Here is a 13,479-nt window from a genome sequence, read left to right on the forward strand (position 1 = left end):
CTCTAGATGCCAATCAGCAGGAAGGGGCTTTGTTCTGGGATTTGCTCTGTACCCCAAATAAGACAAGAGGTCTGGCCTTGGTGGCCTCTGTTCCTGCCTGTCCCTCCCCCTTCACATCCATGGTCCCTAACCCCAAGGACTGGCATTTTGTTTTCTCTGCTCCATCTCAGAGGCCACAGTCAGGGGGCGTGGGCTGGCCCATAGGGATGTGCTTTGACTTCTACACTATTCAAAAATCCAGTTAACTCTTTAACTCGCCAAAATTTAAAACATGGAAAATTTCACATAACAACTGGGATTTCCAGTTTTTCTCCTGCTGCCCCTCCCTCCCTCCCCAGGCAACAACATTCATAGATAGCAACAGTTGGCTGGAGCTGAGGACCGGGCGCCCCCTCATTGACAGGACTCTCTGCCCCCTGCCTCCTCCCCATCACCGTGGGTCCCACAGGAACACTAGGGACCATCTGAAGCCCAGTGCTGCTCAACTTTGGATGCACAATGGACTGAGCTGGGGGGCTTTACAAACTCAGACACCCTGGACCACTTCCTTGGCCTCCCTGGGGTGGGACCAAGGCATGATGTTCTTAAAGCCCCACAGGTGACTCAAGTGAGCAGCAAGGTTGAGAACAGCAAGAGCCGATGCTGGGCTTTGCAGGTGGGTGGCTGCTGATAGTCTTGCTTCGTTGTGGTTCCCCATGACCCTCAGCAGGAGCTCCACCTCATGACAGCCCAGGCTTTGGTCAGAAGAGGGGCCCCTGCCCCGTCTCCCCTGGACTGATCTGTTTGCTCACTGTGTGATGCTCCGTGTCTGGGCCCATATCCTGATCTTGGCCGAGTGTGCCAAGTGGGAGCGGCCCAGGGCTGCCGTCTCTGAGGCAGATTCACTCCTATATATGGTCACCCGGGAGTCCCCCCGCTGAGTGAACGCGTGACCTCATCTGCCGACAATCTCACCCAGTCTGGGGCCAACTTGGGGAGGGCCGTCGCCCTGGAGAGTGTACAGTTGGGGGCAGAGAGGCTGGGAGGAGGCAAATCAATGGCATGGAGGCAGGGCAATGACAAGATGACCCAGACCCAGGGGAGCTGAGGCCAGCCCCAAGCCTCTCTGATGCCTGCCCCGTCTCCTGCCTCTGAAAGAGTCCAGCCTCCCTACATGCTTGCGTGAACAAGGAAACCTGTGAGCCTCTTTTGCTTTTAAAAGTCCTTTTAATACAGCATGAAGAGGCTATATTTCTATAGGCGAGCCGTATACAGATTCTCCAGGAATAAGGCACACAACGGAATGCCATCCCAAGGGCTGCACTTCGGAGACGTCGGAGCCTTCTCCACGCACCTTCCGAGCTGGGCCCACGGGTTCTGTTTTGTCTTTTTAGCTGGACTCACACGTATGGACAGACACAGACACGGACGGGGTCACCGCATGGGGGCGGAGGAGACCGGACGGCAAGGTTGGCAACAGAGAAGGATAAGCCCGCTGCCACAGCCCCCAGGGGACCGCTTGGCCATCTCGCTGAAGGCTGGAACACCCCCATTTCAGGGTTAGTCGTTGGACTGAGCTACAATGTAGTGAGGTTGGATTAAATATTCGTTTAGAGTAGATTCAAGTCTATTAGATGCTGGAGGGCTGGTATAAGGGCTCCGGTTGACATTTCCAAGTTCAAGGAGCATGGCCTGGAGGAGGCGTGGCTCAGATGGCAGAGCTCCCGAGCGGCGAGGCCAGGCTTTGCCCCACTTCTTCTTCCCTCCTGGGGCCCTGCTGATTGAGAGCCCTCCCACCAAGCCAAGGCGCTGGTGGACCACAGAGGGGCTGGTTAGTCAAATAAGCTGCTTCTTCCCCTTGCCCACTCCCTGCCCCTCTACAAAATTAATAAAACCGTAATAACAAGATAAGAAGAAGAAGGTGCAAGAGAATGGATTACAATGCTGTTTGTTATCCTCAGTGGAAGAGGCACAAAGGGGTCACCATTCCCTTTTTCACTATGTATCGAATTATAGCTTCCCTTAAAAAAGGCAATACTTTCCAAAATACACATATGTATAAATACAGGACAAGAACATATTAATAAGTCTAAACACTTGAATAATATGCTGTCTACTTAATACTGATATTTTCATCCAGGAAAAACAACACAGAAAAACAACAATATGGCTTAAAGAATTGCAAAGATTTTTTTTCCTCATCAGAATTATGTACCAACTTCATATAATATTCTATGTAGACAATATTTCCTTCTGAATGTAGTTCAGTTGCATATTTTTACAGACCAAAGCATAGTAAAAAACAAACAAAAACCAACCAAAAACCCAATAACGGGAAACAGAAAAGTTCTCACCATAAATATTTTCTTGCAGCTCAACCAGAAGGTTGGCAAAATACTTCCAGAAATCTTTGTTTGATATTCTCTTGCCCTCCTGAAAGTTCTGAAGTTTTGAAAATGCCTCTCTTTTTGTTTGTTTTAATCTCAAAAATCAAACAATTATATTTTTCTTTTCTTTTCTTTTTTTTTTAAAAAAAGGCCCTCAAATATATACAGACAAAAAATTACTGTGAAGATTTTTTCGGGAAAAGCTACCAAATTCAGTGTTGTGAGAAAAACTGGTAACCATGCAGAAATTTTAACATCTATGAATTTTTTTTTCCAAAATACACACATATTTTTTTTAAAAAAGGAATTCTGTGTCAAGTATAACTCAAAATAAATACAAATTCACAAGTAGAACTATTGAATACTTCATATGGGGTAAACACCATTATCTCCCAACTAGATCGCTAGATCTACCAACTGCAAGCGATTGTCCCTTTTGAACGTACTAAAACCACACACTTTCCTGTCCCCTGGGCTCCTGGCCCTCTGAGCACTTAATTCTCAATGGCACCTGGCCTGCATGGCAGGGGCTTTGCTGACCACAAGAGAGTTCCCCAGTTCAGCCAGAGCCAAGTCAAGGGGAGTATGGAGGGTGGGCCTCAAAGCGGGAACCCCAGCCCCCAAGGTGGCTGGCTCTGCACAGATGGCAGGGCAGTGACTACCTGCTGAACAGCTCACTGGCAAGGTCACTTTGGGGTGATATCCCAACTCCCCTTAGCCCGTGCAGGGAAGCCCTGGCCTCCAGTGGTCTGGGGCCTGGGTTAGTTTTAGGGTTTGGGCACCCCCACCTTTGCAGCACAGATGGCAGGCCCCAGGCATCCTTGGGCCAAGGTCCCCCATGGCCGGGTCCCTGGAAGGGTTGGCACAGGCACGCTGCCCACCACTGCGAACATTCTCTTTAGCAGTGCGGTAGGATGACTGTCAGTGGCAGCTTCTCCTTGGGGACAGAAGCCTGGGCCGGGACCAACCCCAGCTCACCTCAACACCTTGGAGAAGACGGGGAACAACATGCTCGGGGAGTCCTCAGTGGCAGTCCCCAGTGGTGGCAAGGGTGTCCACAGCCTGCTGCCTGGCCTGGAGCAAATACCTTTTTTAAGTGCTCGGAGGGTATGGCCCCTCAAATCCACCCTGCAGCTCCCTGGCTGCAAATACACTCACTCCATCTTTTCAACTCGCTCCCTGGACCCCTGGTTAACACTTCACCGTAACTCCTCAGTTGTACAAAGCATTTTCATTTGAATACAAAAGGCAACTGGACACCAGATGGGCATCCTTGAGCCATGGTAAACACTGAATTTCAGGCCCATTTCTTGGTCTGATTTTTTTTTTTTTCCCACAGAGGCATAATGTAGGGGCAAAATCAAGAGACCCAGTTCTGACAGCCGGGAGAAAGGAAGGGTCAAGACCATGGAAACGGGGCTTCTCATCCGGGAGACAGAGGAGCGCACGATCCCGCCGCCAGCCAGGACAGTGGGCTCCCTGGCCAGGGACGTGCCACGAGGCCTCTCTGCTCCTTTGGGAGGTAGGAAATTATTGTCTCCATTTTAGAAAAGAGGGGTTCTGTGGCTTGTCTCAGGGTTCTCCATGTCAGGGGCTAGGAGACCGAGGTGAGAAGGAGGGGGCTCCTCCATGTTTGCAGGGGTGGGGGATGAAAAGCAGGGCTGGGGCTGCAGGGGCCAGCAGGGGAGGACTCAGCATCCCTCAGCTTGACTTCCTCAGACACCAAGTGAAGGGTCACGATGCGGGGTACCTGGCACCTGGGAGGTTTCTCCCACCATTCTGGGTGAAACTCCCCAAATAAAGCTCCAGGACACAGCACCGGCCAGCCTGAATCCCGGAACAACAGAGCTGAAATGGGCCCTCTGCTCTCTAGTGTTATGCTGTCATTTAACTAATGGGGGAACTGAGGCCTGGAGATGCGAAGTCCTTGCCCAAGGTGACACAATGCATCGGCAGCAGGGCAAAGACTTGAGCCGAGGTCTCCAGAACACCAGGCTTGTGTCCTTTCTGCTAGAACAGACACGCTGGGCTTCCACACTGGGCCCAGCTATCTTGATGTGGACCCCCAGAGTGGGTGGGAGGCAGAGGGGAAGGACAGGGAGTGGGGCTGACAAAACCTAAGGCAGTCTGGTGGGGGTCGTGGGAGGGGCTACCCCACGTTCCCCAAGACGCATCTGTCCAGCATTCTGTGCCTCCCCTATGCCTAACCCCTCCTATCTGGGTCCATAGGGTGGGGAGGGGGGCACACCCAGGTGCAATGCCAGTGATGTCAGAAGGGGTCGTTGGAGGGGCTGCCCCACGTTCCCCAGGACGCATCTGTCCAGCATTCTGTGCCTCCCCTATGCCTAACCCCTCCTATCTGGGTCCATAGGGTGGGGAGGGGGGCACACCTAGGTGCAATGCCAGTGATGTCAGAGGGGGTCCGGATTTGGGGCTTAAGGTGGGCAAGGGACAGAGAGGTCCACTCCCCAGCAGCTGTTGGAACACATGTCCCCTTGCCACGATTGCTGACTCAGGAAAGAGGGATTTCCGAGAGTGGCTTTCCATACAGGGCAAACCGGAAGGTTCTGGGTGGGGGCAGGCGGCCTGGCTGGTCTGGGGAGGTTTGGGATTCACAGTAAATTTAGTGCACCTGTGGCCAATACAAGGCTGCTCACCCCAAAGAGGCTCTCAGAGGAGAGCCTGTGGGGACACCCAGGGCTCCTGGACATGGGCTTTTGCTTGCCTTTGTCCCCTCCACTGAGACCCCAGGCCCGCCTGCAAAAAGCCCCAGACTCCCTGCTTTCCCTGGCCTGTGGGGGGCAGCAATGTCAGTAACACTGTTTGTCAACACACACAAGACAAGGACGCTAAGAGCCCCCGGCCCAGCCCCGCAGGCCTGCGAGGACACCCCATGCACAGGGCGACACGCAGCCCCTCGGAGTAGCACAGGGAAGCAGCGTCTCCTCGGGCTGGCAGGGGGTGGCTCTGGGTGCGGGCGGGCAGCCCGTCACTGCACGCGACGGCAGTAGTAGCCCAGGACCTTGCACTTCTCGCAGAGGTGCTGCGGGTGCTCCTTGCTTTGGTCGGACACATCCAGGCCATCGGGCTTCTCCAGGGGTCTCTGCAGAGAGAAGGAGGAAGGGGCCCAGGGGAGTGAGGGGAGAGAAAGACAGAAACACAGAGACAGACAGGGAGAGACACACAGAGACAGTCAGGTGAGACAGGTACACAGGGAGGGGACCAAACAGAGAGGCACACCTCTACAGAGACAGAGACTGACAGACACAGTGAGGGAGAGACACACACCCGATGAGGGGTGGGGAGAGGGCGCCTGTGGTCACAGGTGGTTTCAGCCACGGTGCCGGGGCCCTCCTGCTGAGCCCGCATGCAGGCGTCTGAGTCCTGGGGCACACAGGTGGGGCCCTAGGCTGGGCCAGGGCTGTGGAGGGGCCTTGTACCTGGCACCCTGGCCATGTGCACTGCTCTGCTCTGCCCTGAGTGCTGCCTGAGGAGCCAGCACCTGAAGTTCAGGTGAGTCCAGGTTAGAGGCAGGACACGGGTGCAGCCTGTCAGATGAGGAAACCCAGGCCCACAGCAACGGAGGCCTGGACCCACATCTCCCGACCCCAGTATCCGGCGCCTCTTCCCTGGCCACTCTCCACTCGCAGCCCTGCTTGTGTGGCCTCAGAACTCAAGGGAAGCCTAACCTGGACACAGTCACAGTGCTTCGGGCTTGTGGTGAGTGAGCTCCATGAGTGTTGATTGACCCCCACATCTCAGGGCCGGCCCAGTGCCCTATTTGTTGAGGCTGCATGAATGAAACCTCAGTTTTCTAACAAGGAATCTGAGGCCCAGAGAAGGGAGGTGACTTGCCGGGCCTGTCCTGCCACGCACGCACTGGGTGATCGCAGGGAGCTTCTGTTTCCATATCTGTGAAGTGGGCCATTCACAGTGCCTCATTTGCAGGGGACTGGGAGGATCCAGAGAGACGTCTGGGAGTGTGTGAACTGGACAGCGGAAGGCACAGACGAGCACATTTCTATTAGAGAGGGAGCTTCCCTGCTCGCTCTTTTCCTCCCCTCCTGACTCTCCAAAGCTGGCAAAGACTTGTTTCCCTGGAGAATTTATGGAGGCCATGAGGAACAGCTCCTGAGTGGATGCTTTCTTGGCCAGCTCACGGGGATGCTGCCTTCTGTTCAGCTGGAGCCCCTGCCTGCAGAAGGGTCCCCTGCATGGACATGGGGGGCTCACAGGAAGCTGGTCAGGGCCAGCCGGGGGCCACATGCCCAGGAGAGGGGGCAGGAGAACCTGGACTGCAGACCATGGCCCGGGATGACAGGGGAGGGCAGCAGAGGGTGTGCTCTGTCCCCCTGGCAAGGCTGTGAATGGCTCAAAAGTAGTATACTGGCTTCTCCACCCAATCCATAGTCTTGGCCCCAAGAGGACACTCAGAGCGGTCTGGGAATGGAAGAGTCAGAAGTTTCTAGAAGGCAGGTGGGGAGACTGTGGTGGGAGGGTTCTGATCCAGGGACCACCCTTCTGCCCCTGGCCCAGGGGTCATAAAACCCATCCCTGTGCTCCCAGGCTTAAAGTCACAAAGCCAAGGCCTGGAGGGAAAGACAGGCACGTTAACCACATCACAAGAGGCTTTCAGGTGACTGGCTTCCCTGTCCAGCTTTCGTCCTGGCCAGGGAAGAGAGGAGTTGGACTTCCTGTCAGACCTGGGCTCGAATGCCGGCTCTGCTACCTAAGAGCTGTGTGACCTTGGGCAGGCCACCTGCCCCTCTGGTCTCCATGCTCCCATCTGTGAACAGGGATGCATGCTGATAACAGCTTTCTCATGGGCTTGTTCTCACCAGACAACTCAATGGAAATAATGAATACAAACAGCCCGGCATGCAGAAGCTGTCTGTGGTTTGTCTTATTTGTGGGAGGGGGACACCAGCTGGTGGAGGGCTATCAAAATTGAGCCAGGATCCCAAGGTGAAAGGACCTAGGAAGGACACGTTCCCTGCTTTCCTGGACGTCCCAGGGAGACCTCCAACAGCTCCTCCATCTGGGGCTTGGGTGCCCTCAGGGCTGGAGAGCTGCCTGCTGGCAGAGCCCACCGCTCAGTTTACTGCCTGCACTGTAAGAAGACTTCCCACCTTGAGTTAGAATCTGGGTCCCTGTCACCTCATCCTGGAGATCCCAGCCACACAGACTCTGCTTGGCTCCCAAAGGACAGTCCGATCAGTACAGTCGTGAAGTGTCCCTTCCAGCACACCAAAACAAAGCTGGTTTGCAGCCCCCACCCCCTTGACTGGCCAGGGCCTCTTCCTGGACCCAGTCTTCCAGGACAGGCCAGAAAGGCCAGACTCAGCAGGCCCCACACAACCCTCACTCCCCATGGCTTACACATTATGTGGCAAAGTACTGCCACCTAAGTCAGGCCACCTAATGTCACCACCTCCCTGTGAGTGGCACAGGGAGGAAACAGGTCACAGATGTATGGGGAAGGGAGTTTCCACAGATGAGGCAACTGAGGCTCCAAGACGTTAGGGACATCCCTGGGGCCTGCAGTGAGGAGGTGGTAGGTAGGGTGGCTGGAAAGCCACACATGCTCTTTCCAGGCCCTGCACTGCAGGGACATACTGCCTACTGCCTGCAGCTGGCCCCACTGGCTACACTGTATTGGGGCTCAGGGCCAGCTTGTGACCAGTGCCCACCCCAGACTGCAGCACTCCCTCCCAGCCCGTCTGAGTCCCTGGCTTTCTGTTCCCAGGGCAGCACCCTCCTGTGTTTGATGGAGGGGAACATGTCTTCACAGGCACAGCACTCTCCCCTGGGAATTCACTGGCACCTGCCAGCTGCACCCACCCTGACTGGCATCTGCCTTCTGAGTCTTCATCTCTGGGGCTGACAGAGGTTTTGCAGGCCCAGGACTGAGGGCAGAACCTCCATGGAGACTGAAGGGGTCATTGCCGGCTTGTTTTGAAGACTGTTCTGGAAAACTCTGTGTCTGGTGTCTTCTGCAACGTCTCCATATGACATGATATCACCAAAGTCAGATAGACAGAGCTTTGCATGCCAGCTCTGCTGCCTATCAGCTAAGGGCTGTTGGGAAGGATCTTTCTCCTCCACAACCTCAACTTGCCCTTTTGGGATCTGGGTGAGAGGTTAACAACATTCACTGACTTTTTCCTTGTGTGTGTGTGTGTGTGTGTGTGTCTGTGTGTCTCTGTGATAGAGAAGTAAATAAGATGACTTATTTTTATTTTTTATTTATTTTTATTTTTTCAGACAGAGTCTCATTTCTGTTGCCTAGGCTGGAGTGCAGTGACGCTATCTCGGCTCACAGCACCCTCTGTCTCCTGGGTTCAAGTGATTCTCCTGCCTCAGCCTCCCAGGTAGCTGGGATTACAGGTGCACACACCACCATCCAGCTAATTTTTGTATTTTTAGTAGAGACGGGGTTTCGCTGTGTTGGCCAGGCTGGTCTTGAGCTCCTGACCTCAAGTGATCTGCCCACTTTGGCCTCCCAAAGTATTGGGATTACAGGCATCAGCCACTGCGCCTGGCTGACTGTCTCTTTTAGAGACAGGGTCACTGTCACATAGGGTGGAGTGCAGTGAATCCTCCCACCTTAGCCTTCCAAGTAGCTGGGACCACAGGCATGCACCACCATACCTGGCTAATTGTTTAAAAAAATTTTTTTTATAGAGACGAGGTCTCACTATATTGACCAGGCTCATCTTGAACTCCTGGGCTCAAGCAATCCTCCCACCTTGGCCTCCCAAAGTGCTGGGACTACAGGTATGAGCCGCTGTGCCCAGCTGAGATGATTGTGTTAAAGTATTTTATAACCATAAAAAGCTCCAGAAGACTTAGTGATTGCCGTGTGACCTTTAGCAAATCACTTAACTTCTCTGGGACTCAATTTTCTCCTCCATAAAATGGGGGCTAAGTCTGTAGGCTAACTCGACATGATAGGGTTGCTGTGAAGAGTAAATTAGTCTATGCAAAAGGATTAGAATAGTGCCTGGCACCTAGAGAGCACTCAAAATGTTGGCCAGTATTGGTATCATGTGTCATATAGGGTTAGGGGCAGCATGGGGGCAGGGGAAACAGCGAAGTCCTGGGTGAAATGATCTTGAAACATCCTTGCCAGCACCCTCCTGGGCTCATCTGAGCTGTGCCCCCTCCTTGGCCATGACCCCATGGTGGGGGTTCCCTCTGTGGGCCCGGGCTCTGGCCCGACTGCTCAGCCCCGCTTGGCCTGCCACTGGGCGAGGAGCCTGGGGAAGCTGTCAAGACACTCCCCTCGGCGGATGGAAAACACTCTGCAGCTGGGGCTGACCGTGGTGGAGGGCCTCCCCAACTCCCTGCAGCAAGGCAAGGCCCAGTGGTGTTTTCTTCTTGAGGGGACCGGAGCCGGTAGGGGGAGCTGCAGCTGGAGGCCGACAGGAAGCAGATGTGGCGGCCAGGAGAGTGGGGAAGTGGGGGGTTCTCCAGAGACGGAGGCCACACAGGTCAGGGCTCTGTGGGGCAGGAGAAATAAACCAGCCCTCTCCACCGCGGGGCAACATGGGGAGCACCGCCGCTGGGCTCTTCAAAGGCTCCCGACAGCTGGGGGATAGAGAGGCACCACTCTCACACCCCCTCCCAGCTTGGGAGCTCAGGAGAGGAGATAGAGCCCTGGGCAGTGGGAGACCTGAGTTCCAGGGCCCCTTGACACCAGCTGACTGGTCACTGGTCACTTGACTACTCAAGTCCTGTCTCCTTTTGGGGCCTCAGTGTCCCCAGTGCACACAGTAGGTGCTCAACAGTGGCCTAATGACTGGAAGAGGGGAAGGGCCCAGCCACACACTCTTGGGGGATCCTTTAGATTGGGTCCGGGGAGAGCTGATCCTGAATGTGGAGATGGGGGACAGGTGGTCGGGAGCTGTGCTGGGACTGAGCTTGGCAGGATGGAGATGGCAAGGCAGGTGGGGCCGTTGCCAGCTTGGGGATGGTGACACAAGCCAGGAATGGGCCTGGCATTGTGGAAGGGGCATGGTGAGGAGCCCTGCCCAGCCAGATGCTGGGGCAGTATCGGGGCAGGGGCTGAGGGCTGGAGCCACTGCGGAGACTGGGTTCCTGTGGGGCTTTGGTGCACAGGCTGGGCCCTGTCTCTCTGCTTAAGTCACAGTGGGGGTCGTAAGGACCCAGCCCCCAGGACTGTCAGCACAGATCCCAGCAGCCCCCATACATCTGAGGCCCTGCAGAAACTGGGCTGTTCCTGACTCCTGCCCCCAGCCAGCCACCATTATCTGCCTTCCCTCCTCCCCTGCTCCCTCCCAGGCCACTTATCTGCCCTTCCAGGCTCCAAGCTATCCTCCGGGCCCCCGGTCTACTGACTTTCTACCCCATCAGAGCTCTGTCTTACATCTCTCCCTCAGGGGAGCCTTCCCGCAGTAGCTCCCGGAGCCCTCTCCCCTCCTGCCTCCTCTGTCTGCTTGTCCTTTGCGGTGACTCAGCACACATGGAAGGCCCACCCCACCCCTGGCTCCTCCATCCCCCACTACCTCATCGACAGTGACCTTTCCCTCCTACCACCCCTCAGCCACACCCTAGACTTGGGCTTCTTCAGAAACCACCCGTCTCTGCCCCCTCATTCTCTCCTTCCATTCCACTGGCTCCCAGACTCCACCCAGTCCACAGGCCCACCCGGCCTCCCTCTCCACCGGTCCCATCTAGCTTCCCTTCCCTGCTGATGCCCCACAATGAAGCACGGTCATCATACTTTTACAAATAGGCCCACCCCCCAACCATCTGCCCTCTGGAGTGCTTGCCCAGCCAACCTTTGCCCCGTTGACCCTCTGTACACCAGGCCTGGCCTGCACCTGCTAGGCGAGCTGTGCTGGAGCAAGTCACGGAACTAGGCTGATGCCTGCCACTGCATTAGGATTGCACACCTCCCTGGGCCTGGGATGCGGCTGGGTGGTCCAGCCAGCTTTCCCTAGCAGGCTGCTTCCTTGCTCATCCTTCCTCAAGCCCGCCCCAGCCCGCTTGTCTCCCATTTACTGAGGAAACAGAAGCCTTGGATGTGAGGTTCTTCTTTGCACCATCCAACCCATGAACCTTCCTAATTACCCCCTCTTCTCCCTCCCTCCTGTGCCGATGGGTGAAGCATCCCCCGTTTTGCCCCTGCACCATCAGCCTTTTGCTATCTTCTAGATCATTCTCACCAGACTGCACTGGGCTCAAAGCTCTACTATCTCCACAACACCCAGCCCAAGGGCTCCTTCCCAGTTGCGGCCACTGCTGTGATTCTCTCAACAATCAAACTCTCCTCAAGAGAGTGGACAATGAGGCATTCCCTCTGCAGCCAGATCCACACCAGCCTCCCCTAACACTGCTCCATGGACACTGCCTTGACTTTCAGGCCAGCTACAAATCAGCACCTCCACTCTCACCCTCATGCCTGACTGGCCGGGCTTCTGTGCTTCTCAAACCTTGGTTGTAGTTCAAGTTCCCCATGTAAAAGTAATGCTTTTGTTTTGCTTTGTAAAATTTGAGGACCATCGCCTTATTGCCAAATTTCCAAGGCACTCCTCTGTGGTCTCCATACCTGACATTTGAGCACCAACCACCAGCCAAGCCTCCAACAGCACTCTCCCGACCCCACGCCAGGCTTCTAGGACTCCACACCCCCTGGTTCTCCTTCTCCTTACTGGGTCTTCCTCCTCTATCTGACCATCAAACACTGGGATTCAGCATCACTTGGTCTAGGGAATCCCTTCTCTACTCTGTCTACATTCTTTCTGCAGGAACTCAAATCCATTCCCTACTACGTTTAGGTTGATGACACCCACTTACGTTTGGGCCATCTTGACTTCTCACATGAGCTTCAGAATTACTGATCTAACTGCCTTCTTGACATCTCTAACTGGATTTTTGCAAACATCTCAAATGTAACCTGTATCAGAGGACCCCTGGTTTCATTTCCAACACCTGTGTCCTGCCCAGGCTGCCCAGTTCAGGAACGACCTCCTCTATCCATTCAGGTGCTCCAGCCTGCCTGGGGTGGGACTGTTCTCCTGGGCTCCTGTTTTTCCCCCACATTCCACCACCAATCTGGTGATGCTTGGTGTCACATCCAGCTCCAGAGCCACCTCCAGAGTTCAGTCCCCTCCCAGCTCGCATGAGGCTATGCTATTGGCTTTCCCGCTGGTTTCCACACTCAATCTCTGCACACAACCAGAGTAACTGACTTAAAATGAATCTGAAAGCCCTGCTGCTCTTGGGTCCCTCGAGTTCCCCCAGGGCTCTGTGACTGCCCCATCTAGCCCTCTACCCCAAGCCTCTTGCTGCCCTCTCCTGCGCTTTCACTGAACCGTGGGCCTGAAGCACCCCAAGTCCTTACAGCCTCAGGGCATTTGCACCTGCTGTGCCCCCTTCCTAGGATGGCCAGCCCCCCACTTGTGATAGGCCTAGCTTCCCCCCATCCTCCAGTTCCCCAAGTCAGCATCAGCTCCTCTGAGTGGCTTTCCCTGTGCAGCTGCCTGAGGTAAGACCTTCCTAGGAGGAGCTGGCCCTACCCCTCCCACATGCCCGGGCTTGGTGCACACAGCCACCCTGTTGACACTGGCCGACTGGATGGATCAAGGAAGGAAATCTGAGTTTTCTGCTGCTTCCTGCTGTCCGCACATCTCTGTCTCACAACAGCACACCCTGTTCACTAGTTTTACAATTCCCCGGGGTTCTCTGGTCTCAAGATCTTGGTGCAGTTGCCCCATCATCCTCCTTCCCTTCCCTTCCCCTCCCTCCCATTTCAGATGAGACAAGGAAAGAAAGGGTCAACTTAGAGAGATCTCCCTCATAGGAGGGAGTAAACTGAGGTCCGGTAAGGGAAAAGTTGCCCTCCCGCGGTCCTTCTGAGAAGGCCCCAGCCCGCCCGGCTCACCTGCTTGTGTGGGAGGCCCCAGCCTGCCCGGCTCACCTGCTTGTGTGGGTACACGTTGATGTGGCACTTGATGCACTCCTGCCCCATGTTGGCCCAGGAGTTCCCGCTCATCCATTTTCTCTTGCACTTGGGACACTTGTACTCGCCGAAGCAGCGCTTTTTGCCCTGGTATGGAGTCAGGCCCTCGCCTTTGGGGCGTGCCTA

The 13,479-nt window shown here is 55.2% G+C and overlaps 2 protein-coding genes across 6 annotated transcripts in view; one reads left to right on the forward strand and one right to left on the reverse strand.

The window, feature by feature from the left end:
- Positions 1-7,954, forward strand: part of LOC115932634 (uncharacterized) — a 41,782-nt gene extending 33,828 nt beyond the window's left edge. Inside the window, exons 6-8 of one of the 2 annotated variants that reach the window (XR_010135247.1) lie at positions 1,374-1,538; positions 3,706-3,888; positions 6,315-7,954. The gene's annotated coding sequence lies outside the window, so the exon portion shown is untranslated. Of the gene's footprint in view, positions 1-1,373; positions 6,087-6,314 lie in introns of both variants that reach the window. The other variant, XR_010135248.1, reaches the window with a different exon arrangement.
- The window catches only part of ZCCHC24 (zinc finger CCHC-type containing 24), a 63,379-nt gene continuing 51,086 nt past the window's right edge, over positions 1,187-13,479 (reverse strand). For 3 of the 4 annotated variants that reach the window (XM_063710281.1, XM_063710279.1, XM_063710282.1), the window contains 2 exons: positions 13,312-13,476; positions 8,596-9,868 (listed from right to left, as the gene is read on the reverse strand). In XM_063710281.1, the coding sequence (XP_063566351.1) occupies positions 9,638-9,868; positions 13,312-13,476 (396 nt within the window). In that variant the 3' untranslated portion in view covers positions 8,596-9,637. Of the gene's footprint in view, positions 5,470-8,595; positions 9,869-13,311; positions 13,477-13,479 lie in introns of those variants that run through there. The other variant, XM_004049642.5, reaches the window with a different exon arrangement.

The sequence above is a fragment of the Gorilla gorilla genome, chromosome 8 (assembly GCF_029281585.2).
Source record: "Gorilla gorilla gorilla isolate KB3781 chromosome 8, NHGRI_mGorGor1-v2.1_pri, whole genome shotgun sequence".
Classification (NCBI taxonomy): Eukaryota; Metazoa; Chordata; class Mammalia; order Primates; family Hominidae; genus Gorilla; species Gorilla gorilla.